At 45.0% G+C, this 15,064-nt stretch overlaps 1 protein-coding gene across 4 annotated transcripts in view; it reads left to right on the forward strand.

Moving 5' to 3' along the window:
* The window catches only part of FLI1 (Fli-1 proto-oncogene, ETS transcription factor), a 115,763-nt gene that overhangs the window by 99,726 nt on the left and 973 nt on the right, over positions 1-15,064 (forward strand). For all 4 annotated transcript variants that reach the window (XM_067563701.1, XM_067563692.1, XM_067563682.1 and 1 more), the window contains 3 exons: positions 11,255-11,320; positions 12,640-12,702; positions 14,045-14,092. In XM_067563701.1, the coding sequence (XP_067419802.1) occupies positions 11,255-11,320; positions 12,640-12,702; positions 14,045-14,092 (177 nt within the window). The remainder of the gene's footprint in view (positions 1-11,254; positions 11,321-12,639; positions 12,703-14,044; positions 14,093-15,064) is intronic.

Consider the following 15,064-nt stretch of genomic DNA (forward strand, 5'->3'; position numbering starts at 1 on the left):
TATGATTCTGTGTGCGTGTGTGTAGTGTGTGACTTTGGTATACGTTAGAGTTTGCTCATAGGAAGTAGGGTGAGTGTTTGTGGAGTACCAAGGTGATGTTGGGGGAGATGTGAGATCACGTGTCCTGCCCAGATTTTTGCCAGGGTTTATATGCCCTGCCCTGAACCCCGGTGCATACCACCAGAACCTTTAAATTGTGCCCCCTACTATCAACAGTTATGTTTCGTCGCTGGTGGAGTAACATGTGAGTGGGAGGAGAGAGCATGAATGGGGTTGGTTTGCTCATTAGAGCTATGGATGTGAAGGTTTGGGAGGGATTCTAAGGAGGGGCCTGTTTGTGTGTTTGCAGGGCATGGTGGTTTGTGAAGCATATTGTGTGTGTGTGTTTTAAAAACCTGTAGGTCTTTCCCCTTCTCCATCACTGTCTGCCCCATGCCAGCTTTCAGAGGATTCCTAATTAGCTTCTAGTTAGATGCCCGAATACAGATTCAGGAGCCCCGCTTTAGGCCCCTGGCTTGAAAATTAGGGCCAATGTGTCTGCTTGAGTTATGTATATCTTTGTGTTTGTATGCGGAGCAGGGTTGTGTGTTCGTCTGAGCATGCGTTTGCTTGCCTGGTGTGCATGATTGCATGGACCGTTAGGAATAAGTGAATGGGCACGGCTGCACATGTGCAGTGAAAGGCCGTTTCATGCCTTCAGGTAACAGCTAGGGCGGGACAGAAATTGGGAGATTGAAAATCCCCCAAAAGTGCAAACATTTTGAAAACATGTTCATTTTTAAATTTTCTAAAAACTCGATTTAAAAGAATGTAGGAACTCTATTAACTGAGCATTGGAGGGGTGTCAAATTTTTCAAATATTCAGTTTTTTTCTTTTTTTTCAATATTGCAGCCAGAAAGTGGGGGGGAGAGGAATAAAAGGGGGAAAAAAAGAAACCGGGAAAACAACACTGAAAAAAATGGGCTTTTTATTTTCAGTTTTCATCAAAATATTGCTAAATTTAAAAAAAAAAAAAAACCCTGAAAATTCTCTGCTGATTGTTTGTGTCCTTTTTTGACTAAGAAAAGGTTTTCATTTGAAAAATGTTGGCCTGCTCAAGTGACCAAAGGTTCTTGTTGGTATGTCAGAAATACCCCTTGTTTGCGTGGAAGGTTTTTGGACCACTTGGGCTTTTATCTATGTAAGAGAATGCGCAGTGACAGCATTGCAGCCTTTTAATTGTGTCTGAGTATGATGACTTTTGTTCTCCTGGTGATGAAATACTCCTAATCCATTTTTAGCTCAAGAGGAGGGTTGGTGGTTGAGGGGTTTTTTTGCTTTTGTTGTTGTTGTTTTTGTGTGCGTGTGTGCTTATTATGATGATGATTCTGTAGCCAAATGGGGATTTATGATTCCAGGAGACACAGTAGCTAGCTCTCTTGGTTTCTTTTCTTTTTTAAAAATTGTTTTCCTTTGAAATTCCAGAGTTAGTGTTTTGTCTCCTTTCTCCCTGACCCTCTTCGGAGGCAGCCGTATGTTTTTTCACCAAAAATACTTGAAACAAAGAATCGTTGTCTTTAAACCATAGCAGGCAGGAAACCCAACTCACAGGGGATTGCTCTGAGCCAGCGCTGTCCCAGCACTAGACTCCAGTTCTCCGAATTCAACCTGACAGCTTGTCTGGAGCACTTTCTAAGTAACCATTATCCTTCCTTTTCTCCCAGCAAAAAGAGCTATTATTCTTTTGCCTTGGGTGCACTCTGTGCAATGTTATCACACATGTGTATGTGGGTTACACATTCACTGGGATGTGATCACTCCGTCCAAAAGCTCTTGGAAGCACTCAGGCTGTTTCCTAAGACAAGAGTAAATTTGTTTCTTGATAACGAGGCAAATGGGCAAATGCTATAAAAACATCAGCAGAAGTGTGTGTGTGTGTGTGTGTGTGTGTGTGTGTGTGTGTGTGTTTTGGTTGTGTGTTTCTTCCTTCCCTTTTCTCTTACGTGGATGTCTGTCTGTTTTCTCTGTGGAGGAGTTTGTGCATGTCTTCTCTGTATAAATATTTGTGTGTCCCTATTTCCCTATGTGTTTCTTTGTGTTTATGAAAGTGTATGTTTGAGTGAGTGTATACTGCAGACATCCCAGTGTGTCTGTTTTCTACTGTGTGTGTCTGGGCATACACCTGTGTGTGTGTGCACATGAATGCTGGTGTGTGTGTGTGTGGGGGGGGGGGGTAGATGAGTCTATGTGCACATCTATATGTCTCAGTGTACATACAAACTTACAAAGTCAGTTTTCCAGTTTCTTTCGAACCTGAGTTTGGGAGAGATTTTCTTGATAGATATTTTGGCTTCCACTTTGGTCTGTGCACTGGGGGCTCTTTGGCTGATATCCAAGCAACAGCAAAAAATCTCTCCATGCTTGCTCCTTTTCTGTGTAATGTGTCATCATAAGCTTTGTGCAGGGTGGCGGCGAATCCAGACAGGAATCAAGAAGTTCCATTGCTGTAAAGCTCTTGGATGTTTTTCTAGGCAAGCTCCCAAAACTGGGGGCTGTCACCTATGGCCCCAAAAAACACAGAGGAGCAATTACCATTCCTGCAGGCAGGGCCATTGCTCTGAGCAAGGGAGCAAAACCAAGGCTCGAGGTTTCCTAACTGAGAGAGGTTTTAGGTGTCACCCAGGGGAACCAGCTCCAGCGAGGGAGGAGATCAGAGATGAATACAAAGGAGTTACCCGCTTCAGAAGAAATCAGAAATGCCCCAAGCATTCACCCATTGCTAGAACCTGAACCAAACCTTGTTGAAGATGCTGAACTGTGTTTTCATTCCATGCACCTTCTGCTTCCTGGTTCTGGCTGGTTCCGGCTACAGCGTTCAAATCCAGAACTAGATCTGGATTAGGATCCAGATTGTGAACACCCCAGATTTTTGGTCTCTGTCACCACCAAGACAATGCTGGCTCTTTCCTCTAGATCCATCTTTACCTCCCTGCTAACTTCACCCACTTCCCTAATTGTTCTGAGATGCTAAGCAGAGAGAGAGATGGTTAGGGTGGTAGCCTTGGACTCAGCAGATCTGCGTTTGATTTCCTGTTCTACCACAGACTTCCTGTGTGTCCTTGGGCAAGTTGTTAGTCTCTCTGTGCCTCAGTTGCCCCATCTGTACAATGGGGATCCTAGCACTTATGGGTGCTGTGAGGATAAATATGTTAAAAAATTGTCAGTTGCTCAGATACTATGATAATGGGGCCAGACAAGCACCTAAAATAGACAGATTATAGAATTGTTTTGGAGTAAACTAGTTGCTGGCTCCAATTGGATAGAATCAAAATAACCAACTGTGTGCCTGAACTCCTATATTGCTTGGTGATTTTCCATTAGAACAAGTGGCAAGGGGCTGTGCTTTTGAAGCAGGGAGCTTTGAGTTCTGTTCTTGTTGCCACAGTGAAGTTCTCAGTGGCCTGGGAGGGACAGTGAAAAGGGCTGTGTGGTTTGGTACAGCATAAGAGCTAGGTATTTATTATTACTGTTGATAATGATAAAGCCTTTATAAGGTACGGTTTGTTTAAATGTCAGGTGTCCAGGTGTTTAGGGACAGGCATTACTGTAAATAAAACGCTTAACAGAAATTCATAGTTCAGTGATTAGTTACTGGAAACTATAACACCATTAAATAACGCACAATAATACAGCTAGAAAACATAAGTGTTATAGTCACTACGGGCCAGATTTCCAAGGGTTGAGCACTTGCAGTTGAGACACCCATGAGATTTCCATGTAGGCACCTAAATAAAGGCCAGATTTGCAAATGAGCCCACCAGTCAACATGCACTCAGCATGCTGAACTCTTTTGAATACCTGGCTCCTTTTAATTCAGCTGCAGCGTAGCAAAGGAAGAGGAATAAAGGGGAGTAGGTGGGGACCAAAGGCCTGTTTTCAGCAGAGGTTACAAACGAGCTGGAGAGACACAAGGAGGATGGTCAAGATACCAAGTGCTGTGGGGGAGAAGACTCTGTCACCAGAACCTGCATGGTAGGAAAGAGAGGAGATGGGATTTAATGCCATGGAGTGTCCAGGTTGGGAGCTCCAGGGCTTGGCCTGCAATTCCCTGCATCTGTAGCCAATAATTCCAGCCACCCAGCCAGGATCTTTCTTCCTACTGAGGCTGAAGGATCTGCTGCAAACACCAGAGTGTGTTCCACATGAAGAATCCTGTAGGCTGTTTCAAGTTCTCAGCTGTCTTCTCCTTCCATTGATTTGCATCAGAGGGATTTGCAAGGCTGGGTAAGGGCCAGGCCTGGGTTCTTCTGGACCCTATTGGAAGTTAGATGTGCAGGGTCCACCCCATTGTGGCCTGCTCTGAGGGCAGGTTGGGAGCTTAGGGGGAGGGCTGGATTCCTAGGGCCTTAGATGACTCAGTTTCCCCAACTGTAAAAAGGGGATAATTTCACTGACCTGCTTTGTAAAGCTCCACTGGTGAAAAATGCTGCGTACGAACAAGGTATTATGCTGTAGCTTTATAAATAGGCTAGACTAGGCCAAAGGCTACCAACAGGCATAGGCTGGTAATGGAGGTAGTGTGGTCTAGTGGATAGGGCTGGGACTCAGGAGACTTGCTCTCTAGTCTTGGCTCTGCCACTGACTCTGGACAAGTTGCTTTACCTCTGTTTCCAATCTTATCCTTTGGCTGGCTGATGTGTTTAGAATGTGAGCGCTTTGGGGCAGGGATCATCTATTAACTAGGTGGAACATTGGGACTCTTTGGTGCCGCTATTTTTACACGCTAAGCAGGTGTTCCTTAGGACAGGCCCTGCAGGGAGCTTGGTCCTTCCCATCGGGGAAGGAGCCCTGTCTCAGGAGTGATAAATGGCATGCAGTTCTGCTGTTTGACTGGGCTCATACATTTGCCATGATTCCAGAGACCCAGCTTGGCTGTGCTAACCCACCAAGAAGTAAACTGCAAGGATGTGGAAACCAGCCTGATCCTGCAAAGTGCTGAGTGCCTCCTGTGGGGTTCTGAGCACTCTCATCCCTCACAGAAAGACCCATAAGCACCTCTGGATCAGACCCACTGAAAGCAGGATGGTGGGAAATGTTCCAGTGCCTCCTGGGGCTGTTCCTATAATCTTCTCCAAATGCTCCAGGTACAGCAAGGGAGGTGTGCTGGGAACGAGATTAGCATCCTGTGTTTGGACATCACAGTGTCAAACAATACTATAAAATTCCAAGACCCTGTCCCGCTTGGGAGCCCAGGGCATGGCTCCACTGCCCCACACGTTAATCCAGTCCTGACACTGCCAACCAGGTCGGCATCAGGGGCTGAGGTCCAGACGCGTCATTTCACAATAGAAGTTTCTTGCCTGGCATCCTCACTCTAGAATGTGGGGCAGCTGGGCTGTGCTCAGGTGGGAGAAGTCTGGTCCTGCCACGGGTCCCCTCTCTTGAGTCAGTGCTGGCCCCGAGTGCTGTGCTGCTGGAGGTGATGTGTTCCCAGGAAAACCACACAGACAGGCATTTTCAAGAGTGGTTTCGCAGCTATCTGCACCTTTACGCGTCTAAGTCCCTTTAAAAATCTGACCTAATCCCTCTGGGCTCCATCTGGAGGAATGGGGCCCTGTAAAGATGAGTTCGTTATTACAGGCCACTGCACGTGTGACCCAGCCAGCGCTGCGCCTGGCGAAATCCAAAGGCCTTGCCGAAAGAGGCCCGCGCCCGGCCCGTGCTTCTCCCAGCATGTTTTGTGAGAGCGGCTAGCGAGTCTGCTCACCTGACTCTTGTTTGATGGAGTAAGTTCCCAAGGTGGCAGCGGGATGGATGAACTGTCAGCACTCCCTGAGCAGCTTGGGAAATGAATGGAATGTGAGTCCCATAGTTCAATGGGAACGCCAGCCCCGCCCCCCCGCACTGTCAGCTTTATCATCTTTTCCTTTTTAAAGCATTCTTTTCTCTGTGGGATTTATTCTCCAGTCTGTAATATCCTAAACAGGCCTTCCTGATGCCACACTCTCTTGGCTGGCTGGAAGGTTTCAGGGGCTGATGGGAGTCCAGGAGGGGATCCCAGGGCTGTGGAAATTTGATCAGGGAGATTTTTTTCCTTGAATGTCTGGGGAGGGAAAGGGGCTTCTGTGAACCCCACACCCAGCCAGAAGTTTTGCATAGGATAACCCTATGGGACACTAGGGGCATGACCTTGCATCCATTGAAGCCAATTAGGAGTCTGTTGTTGACTTTGGTGTGCGCAGGATCTGAAGCTCTGAGATGTGGATGGGGAGAAGGGTCAGGGGAGGTGGGCATAAGGTCCTTCTCCAACTGTGCTATCATCCTAGAAACCAGTATCATAGCTTACCTCCTGGTCACAGCAAGGCAGCAGATTTAGGGCCTGATCCTTCCCTCCTTGACTTCAATAGGAGGATAACCAAGGCCTTCGCACTGTTTATTGCGGGCCTTAAGGGCTTGATTCACCGCTGCACAATTTCAGTTTTACATCAGCATAGCTCCATGGAAATAGTTGGTCTTCAAACCAGCAGTGAATCAGGAATTCCATCCGTGGCCCTCTCCTACAAAGTCCTGAGTGCTATCAGCTTCCAGTAGAGTCAGGATGAGGAACATGGGGAGGGAGTTATGGTGAAAGGCTGGAGCAGGGGGCTGAGAACTAACTTCAGGATTCTGGTTCTACCATTGTGTGACTTTGAGGCACCAGGTGATGTGACTTGCCCAGTTTAGCCCAACCATATAATGGCATCTCAAGCCCTGCAGAGGTGAACTCATAAACGTGAATAAATAAAATGATGCTAATGATACCTCACCTCCTTCCAAGGCATGTTGCGAGCATGAACGTTTGCAAAGCTGTTAGATCCTCAGTTGAAAGGTGCTATGAAAGTGCAAAGTGTTATTAATATCCTGTACCTTAGAGTCTGCACACATTCTGGGGAATTTCTGGATATAAACCAGACAGCTGCAAAATGACATTTCTTGAAAACATCTATGATTTATTTTGTGCTCTTTAATTCCATTTTGTATTGAATACACGTTTGTCACAGGGCCGTTGTTCAACTGGGCCTTTTAAGTCTAAAACAGACCTGGGGCTGGTGTAATTTACTTCAGCTGGAGTAAACTGGCCTATCTTAACTGGATTCAATTGCTGATTTACACCAGAAGAAGACCTGGCCTCATATTTTTAAATTGAAACACCATAGCTTGGAGCATTGGAGTGTTAAAATCAAGCAGCTTTACGATAGATAACGACTCTCTGCATAACTAACTGTCTGGCCAGAGTTCTGTAGAATCTCTTCAAGCTGCTGGGCGTCAGGTCCTGGGAACAATATTGTTTTTGCAGAAACTTGAGTCTCTGGATGGGTTCCCTGGTTCTGCCTTTTCCATTTTGTTTTAAACACGTTCAGCTTTAGAGTCTGGGCTAGAAGCTGGCCGGACTGCTGTGGTTCATTCACGTTGCACAATTTTTTGTGGGGGGAAAAAAATTGCTTGACAGATTTGTTTGTTTTGTTTTTTGAGAGAGGTGGAAACTTGCACTGCTTGAGAGAGAGCACGAGTGAGTTGTTTTCCACAGCAAAACCTGTGTGACTGGCTGTTGTGCTTAACCCCTCTCACCATTGTGTTGCACAATGGAGGAACTATCAATTAAACTTATACAACCCCCTTCCCAATAGTATAGGAGGGGTTTATGGGGTATTAATCCTCACAACTCAGTCCCAAGAAGTAGAGATGAATCATTAGCCTCATGTTGTAGATGGGGAACTGAGACAAAAAGTAACTTACCCAAGGTCACAGAGAAGGAGAAAGTGGGGAATTGAACTTGGTTTTCTGACTGCAGCTCTACTCACAACACCCTCCCTGTACTCCCAAGTGAGGTCCTTGAAAGGAGGATGCATAGAAACCACTGCCAGGAGATTTAAAATGACTTTAACATAATTTTGGGCAATCTCAGCCCAAGAGCAGATCCTCAGCAGAAATAAATCAGTCTCACTCACCTGAAGTCAATGCAGCTACACTGATTTACATCTGCTGAGAATCTGGCCTTCAATGTCTTGAGCCAGTATTTTTTATAGCAATGGGGAGCACTGATTTGCACTTAAAACACAGGAGTGGCAAGCAGGAGCTGTGGGTTATACTCTGGTTCTATGTGACCATGGGCAAGCCACATCGCTTCTCTGTGCCTCAGTTTCCCCACCTGTAATTTGTGGCTAATCATCCTGATCACCTCTGTGCAATGTCTGAGATCTTTAGATGCAAAAATGTACTGTGCCTTGGCAAAGTTCTGTTGTTGGTCACTAACCCAACCTAGAAATGTTGCCATCACTCAGGGGATCTGAAGGTGGTAAGTTGAAAGGAAAGAAACTTAAAACTTTTTTGGACACATCTCAGAAATAACCACCTTCCTTCTTTAACAGAGCAGGGCCTACCCCCTGCAGTGCCCAGGCTTGGCATCCACTCTGCTGTCTTCCTGTTACAGTGTTCATGGGGCTTCTGGACCTAGCTTGCTGGGAAATGATGCCAAAAGCTTAGAGTTAAAAAGATGAATTAATACAATCTTTGTGTGTTTCCACTGCCCAGGGAGTCCTTTGCAGGGTTCCTAACATTTGCCAGCGGACAAAAAAGAGGACAATGTGCTAGAGTGGGTAGGGCTCCAGATTGAAAACAACCTGCATTCCGTTCCCATCTCTGGCAGTGTGTAATCAAGAGCCAGTCACAGCTCATCTCTGCCTCAGTTTCCCCATCTGGCAAAGCAGGGTAATCCTATCCAGCTTTGCAAAGGGGATTTGATATGCAGTTTTATGTACCTGCTACGTATTATCAAAGGGAAGGAATGAAAGTCACAGACTGGCTGCTGAGGATGTGGAAGAAAAAGCCACGAGAGAAATGGGGTACAATTTAGGCCTTGTCTATTGTGCTCTGATTTCAACCACTACCACAATGAAACTGGTGCAAGCCCCTACTGTAGACAGGCTAAGGTGTAAGGTGCAAGCAGGGGAAGACTCCACTGGTGTATATAGCAGCTTTGCTTGTTTACATCCACGGCTGTCAAAGAGGTAAATCAATGCAGAAGAGGGCTTGGCCTGGCAGAAAGATTCACTTGGCAAAATGAGGCTGGGAATCAGTCCCCAGCACAGCAGCCAGAAGAACAAGAAACCCAGCCTGGCCTCTGTCCTGGAGAGATGTCTTGCTGGATTCTTAATGCCAGTCTGCAAGCACAGTGGGTTGTTTTAAAGTCCGACCTATTTGCAGCAGGGATTGTGGTTTCTGTTACGAACAACAGTAAAATAAAAAGACAAATTAAATGAGCAAATTTCCCCCTTTTTTCTTGCTCTGCCCTCCCCCTCCTCCACACAATCCGTCCTTCTGTTTTTCTTCTCATGCCAATAACTGGTTTAAAAAACTGATGAGGCTTTTGCAGAGCCAAATGGAATGGGCCAGTGCACGTGGATTTTCCACAAGGAGATTCGTTCTGGTCCCTTTGCTCTTCCCTAGCCCCAGCAAAGAGCATGGACGGGAGCACAAGCAGTGCTGCCTTTTGGCTCCTATTCACTCGAGGGGTTATGGAAGCAGATGGTCATTTGCGGAGATGCTTTCTGATGAGGATGATTATTACTTTTAATTGACTTTGTTAGCCTGATTTTTAGGGTTTCTTTGTTGTCCATGAGGAGACCTTGGAATCCTTTTTGGTTTAAAGCCCTGGCTTGTTCCATGTTGAATAACCTCATGGCTCATCCCTTCACTACCTCTAAGTCTGGTTGTTCAGTGGTTTTTTTGGTCCAGGATGAGAGTGAAAAGAGAGGCTGGGGAAAATGTGGGTTGTGAACTGTTCAACAATAGCAATGAAAAGCCAAGAATTTAAAATAAAAGATTCTGGTGACACATCTTTGCCCCAAGCCAATCCTTACCCACCAATGTTGCTTGTTGGGAAATCAGAGCACATTGTTTTGCCATCCTTCTCTAACACAATGCTTTGCTATCCCCTTCTGGGGCCCCTTCAACATCCTTGGAAGGTTTCTTGCAGCTTCAAAATCAATCAGGGGCCAGATCTTTACTGGATGTCAATCAGCCTGACCTCAATGAATCTACACTGATTGACACCAGCTGAAGATCAGGGCCTATATCTCAGGGCTGCCCAGGATCTGTAGAAGTCAGAGAGAAAAAAGACTTGTCTTGATCTTTTAAATGTTTAGCAAGGTTATTTCTTCTGAGTGTTGGGAAATAACTGTGGCATCTCAGACACTCTGTGCAGTAATAAGTGCTGGGAAACATTGACTCTTTTTAATGGCAGCCACTCTACCAAGTCATCTAGTCTATCACCCTGTAGAGATCCAGATTTTCCAGAGGTTTACCCAGTCCAGCTGTTAAGGTGCATGGGCTTCCACCATTCCCCATAGGAGCTCAGTGCATCTCCCCATCAAGATATTTTTCATGATCTTTCCATCCCATCTCTCCTGCACCATGAATAGTTCCTCTGTTTCTTAGATATTTACCAGCTCTAAAGGCAGGATCTTTGGGATCCATACCCCACAATCACAGGGGGCCCAGAAGAAGCAGGGAGGCTGAGGAGCAAGCAGCTGTGCAAGGCACACCTGATTGCTGCCTCTCAGGATGGGCAAGGGATCCAGAGTGGAAAGAAGGCACAGATATTTGGGAGGATGGGGACAGCTGAGAGGAAGATTCTGACTAGATGGGAGCTGAAATTTTGTTAGGTTCAGTTTATATTTAGCCTCAATCCACCCCTGTCTATTCCCATGGGACCAGATGGTGCCTGACACTGGCAAGGGTGTGCAAAGTGGGGTGTAGGGCACTAAGCCCATTTGTTTTCCTCCCTCTCCTTCATCGCCAACTTGTGCCCCACGCAGGAGTCAAGCTCAGGCTCAGTCCATGCTACCACTACCAGGCAGGGAGGAGACAGAGGTCAAGACCTCAACCCTGTCCCCGCCCTCTGCCAGCCAACTCCCTGCACACGGTCTCCCAAAACTCCACCTATCCAATGCCACGCCTTATTATTTAACATGCATGTTGTGGCAGAACCTACAGGTCAGGGCCCCATTGTGCCAGGCACTGTATAGACATATCAAAAATGACAGTCCCTGTCCCAAGATCCTAACACTATAATGGACAATATATAACAGGTGGATAAATACATTTGTAGGCCAGGACATGAAGACAAAGTAATGTGAGTGATTTCTTAAGCAATAATCATGAATAGCCACCTGTCTCGCCTTCCTGGTACAATCTGAAATCACCCCCTCCGTGCCTCTTGTCGTTTGCCATTAGATCCTTCCTACGATGCGGTCAGGAGAGCAGGATGGGGCAATAACATGAACTCCAGCATCACCAAAAGTAAGTAGCCATGTTGGGAGTGGCAAATTCTGATGCGAAGGATCAGAACATGGTCGTGAGTTGGGCTGGGTTTGATTTGTTTGTTATACAGGCATCAAAATGACGGAGGATCCAGGCTATATTATCTTCCAGTCACTTGTGAGATATAATTCATTAGAGCCAGATACTGCCACTCTTACCGGGGGCCAGATTCCGATACAATTAATCATGATGAATAATGCCTTACTCCAATACTTACTACTGATCAAAGGAGAAAGATGCTACTCAACATGAGAAAGAGTAGCAGATTCTGGCCCTTAATATTTGTAAAGCACATTGAGGTCATCATATGGAAGAGCCTATAGACATGCAAATTATTCTAGTTGTTCATTATTTTAATAATGCACCTAATTTAGCAATACTAACTGGGGTGGGGCCGGATTTACTGTTGACCCCAAATGGGAGACTTGTGCCCTGAAAGAGGTGGATTGCTAGCCCTTGCAATTTTTATTTTAGTTAGTATAACTGACTGATACTGAGGCATATTCTGCTTTTCTTTCACTGGTGTCTTGAGTTTCAGGGCTACTGTGCAAGCTGGGCCACAGTTTGTCCATGAGTAAGTCTTCTTGGGTGAGACTGGCAGAATTTGGCCCTAAATCAGTACCTGTTATGTTTAGGAGCTTTATGGAGCATGCTTATTTGGAATGGGAAGACCATTCTTTGATTTGTAGCATTATCTCTGTTATCAGTGATGATCTGAATTGGAAGAGCAGATGCTAGTGTGAAGGTTGAACTGATTTGTAGTGCTGGTTGGGAAATTTTTGACCAAACTTTTTTTTTTATTAATCAGAAAATGTCAATTTGCCAAAATCAAAATGTTTTGTGGGGAAGGCTGTTTGGTAAATTTCCCATTTAAAAAAAAAAATCCCAGAAAAAAGTTTAGAAATTGTTGAAACATCCCATTTTGCCATTTTTGAAACAAAAAAAAACATTTTTCCGTTCAAAACAACTGTTGATTTCAAATTATAGGTTAATTGAATGTAAAAAAAGAATTTCAAAGGTCCAAATGATTAAAATGAAACATTTAGTTTGACCTGATCCAAAATCCTTGAAAAGTTTTCCATTGATGAAAATTGTTGCAATTTTGACTTTTCATCCCTATTCAGGATGGGAAATAATTATGAAAACTCAACAATTCCAGGATGACCACTAAACTGTTTCCTGCCTCTCTCTCCCTGGTTGGTCATGTTCCTGTAGACATTATATCCATCTTGTTCCCTATTTGTTCTCTCTCCTTTGCTTGAAGTACGTCTAAGTTCTCATTTTCCCTGTTATTACAGGTCCCCCAGTTGCAGGGACTCAAACTGTGAATAAGAATACAGAACAGCAACGGCCCCAACCAGGTAAATGTGTCCAATTTTGTCCGGCCGTATCCCATAAATAACTATATGTCCCAACCTGGTATTGTAATGTCAATCAGGGACAGTCTTAGGCTCATGTTTTGTTGGCTCAAACATTTGTGAGGCAGTGTCACTGGAGTAATACTAGGTCAACTACGTTCATCCACCAACAAAGCTTATCCAAAAATACTTTCTTCTGGCTGCTTATGGATTCCCTTCCCGCATTTAAAAGAGATGTCCCTGTATCAGCTTTGCTATGTGCAGGGTCCAACATCCTTAGCGTCAGCTGCTTTAGTATCTCCTTTGACATCCCATAGCAGGCAGTGTAAAGAATTCTAAAGTCGCTGGTCAATGGAGGTGCTTCTGCCACAATGGTGAAGGGTCTACGGGCTGGATTCTAACCTCCCTTTCACCAGTATAAATTAGGAGCATCTCCAACAAAGTTGACAGAGCTACACCAGTATCAAAACACTGTAAACAAGATAATCAAGTCCTATCAGGCTTTAAGCAGCGACACTTCTTGCTTGGGTTTCCCAAGGGGTTTTTGACCAGCTAAATGACACCCTCGCTGTGCTCTGCACAGCTGCTTTGTAACTTTCTTTGTTAAGATGTTTCCTTGGTGGAAATTCAGCCATGAACAAATTTATTGGCCAACACCAAAATCCAAGGGACAGTGAAGGGAAGTAGAAAGATTACAGCAGCTGGGCCCCAGGAAAAGGGAGGAGATTCGTTCCTAATAAATGCATGATGGAATTTCTAAAAAGCATTCAGCGTGAGCCTCATTCTGCTTGCATTAGCCTCAATGGTAAAACACTCATTGACTTTAGTCTTGGGCCAGTCCTCATTGACCTCAATGGGAGCAGAGCTGAGTCAACATGGAGTGTTTTTTGAAAATCTCATCTGCACACAAGAGGAGGAAATAATCAGCCCAAGTAGAAAATGAGGCAGACTTAAGCAAATCACCCAACTGCTCACATTAAAGCAAATGTATTTGCCTCTGATCCAGTTGTGTTGTGCAGGCCTGATGTTATTCTTTTCATGCAGCCAGCTGCTATAGCTGGTGCAGGACAAGTGCAGCATGTGTCCAGTGGGGATTTTGATCTTAAAAAGTGGGACACTCTATGAAAACAGGACAACAGCCGCTACGTTATTTAATACCCCATAAATAATGTGTGGCTGTTCATTAAACTACATAAGAGGCCAGTGGGACTGATTTGTAGGAGTGGCAACATAAAAAAGAAAGGAAAATGGATATCTGGATTATTCTGGTTAAGAAAAATAGAGAAGTGCTTTGTTTGTTTTTGTGCGGTAAATTTAAGAAAATATTTCTTTTCTCTTTGTTTAGATCCCTATCAAATTCTGGGACCCACCAGCAGCCGTCTAGCCAACCCAGGTGAGTTCAGTTTGGGATACCAGTCTACTATCTTGAAGGCCAATTCCATCTCCTATTTAAAGTACCAACTTTCTCATGATCCACTGCTTCAGTCTGGGCCAGAATAGAAGCTTTTGTCCCTCTGCTGTTTGTGTAGATTGTTAGGACCATTGGATTGAGTAGCAGTGGATGCCACACTTGTCCTTACCACTACCCTCTGTGCTGTCCATGGCAGCTGGGTGGAGATTTTCTCCATGTCTCCCCACATGACTGTTCTATTGGTAGCTTCCATGTAAAGACCCCACCGTGGTCCTTAAATACTGAGAAGGATCTTGAGCTGACTGTCTCTTCCCCAGGAGTGAAATTTCACTATTGTAAGGCAAAATGATATAGTACAAAGACTATGCAAGAGTAAAACTGGATGGATAGTGCCAAATAGTCTTTATTTTAATAAAAGCAATGAAGTCACTTCATCAGGACTGAACACCGCATGAGTTGCTCACTGCAGGCGTTCTATCCCTCCCCCTCAAAACAGATAACAGGATTAGAACCCAGGATCTTTAACGCTACACCACAGAGCTCCATCTCTTGCCTAGAAGACCTACACCACTTAAGCTCTGAGTTAGCCTCTTTGGACACCTGTTGCAGCCTTGTTATGTATATGATGACCCCCTGATCAGGCCATCTACAGGAAAGGAACCCCAAAACTTTGGTAATAAGAGCAAGAGCATGAGCATCTCTTGCTTGAGCTAACAGTGCTAAAGTCCATTAGCACCGAGGCTGTTGAAATCTCGTAAACCTCTTTACACGGCCTCTTTACAGTGGGACAAAGACCCACCCTGGCTTTAATGTGGGTTACTTTTGCACAAGCACGTGTTCTGTTCACAGAGGGAGAAGGTGTTGAATGCTCATGTGAAAGTGTATTCTCATGTGCCTCCTTCCTGGAAGTGTTAGTACGGCATCTTGAAAGAGTCTAGGAGTCATTCAATCTGA

This window comes from Emydura macquarii, unplaced genomic scaffold, assembly GCF_026122565.2.
Source record: "Emydura macquarii macquarii isolate MOO-44397 ecotype Brisbane River unplaced genomic scaffold, CSIRO-AGI_Emac_v2 contig_312, whole genome shotgun sequence".
Lineage (NCBI taxonomy): Eukaryota > Metazoa > Chordata > Testudines > Chelidae > Emydura > Emydura macquarii.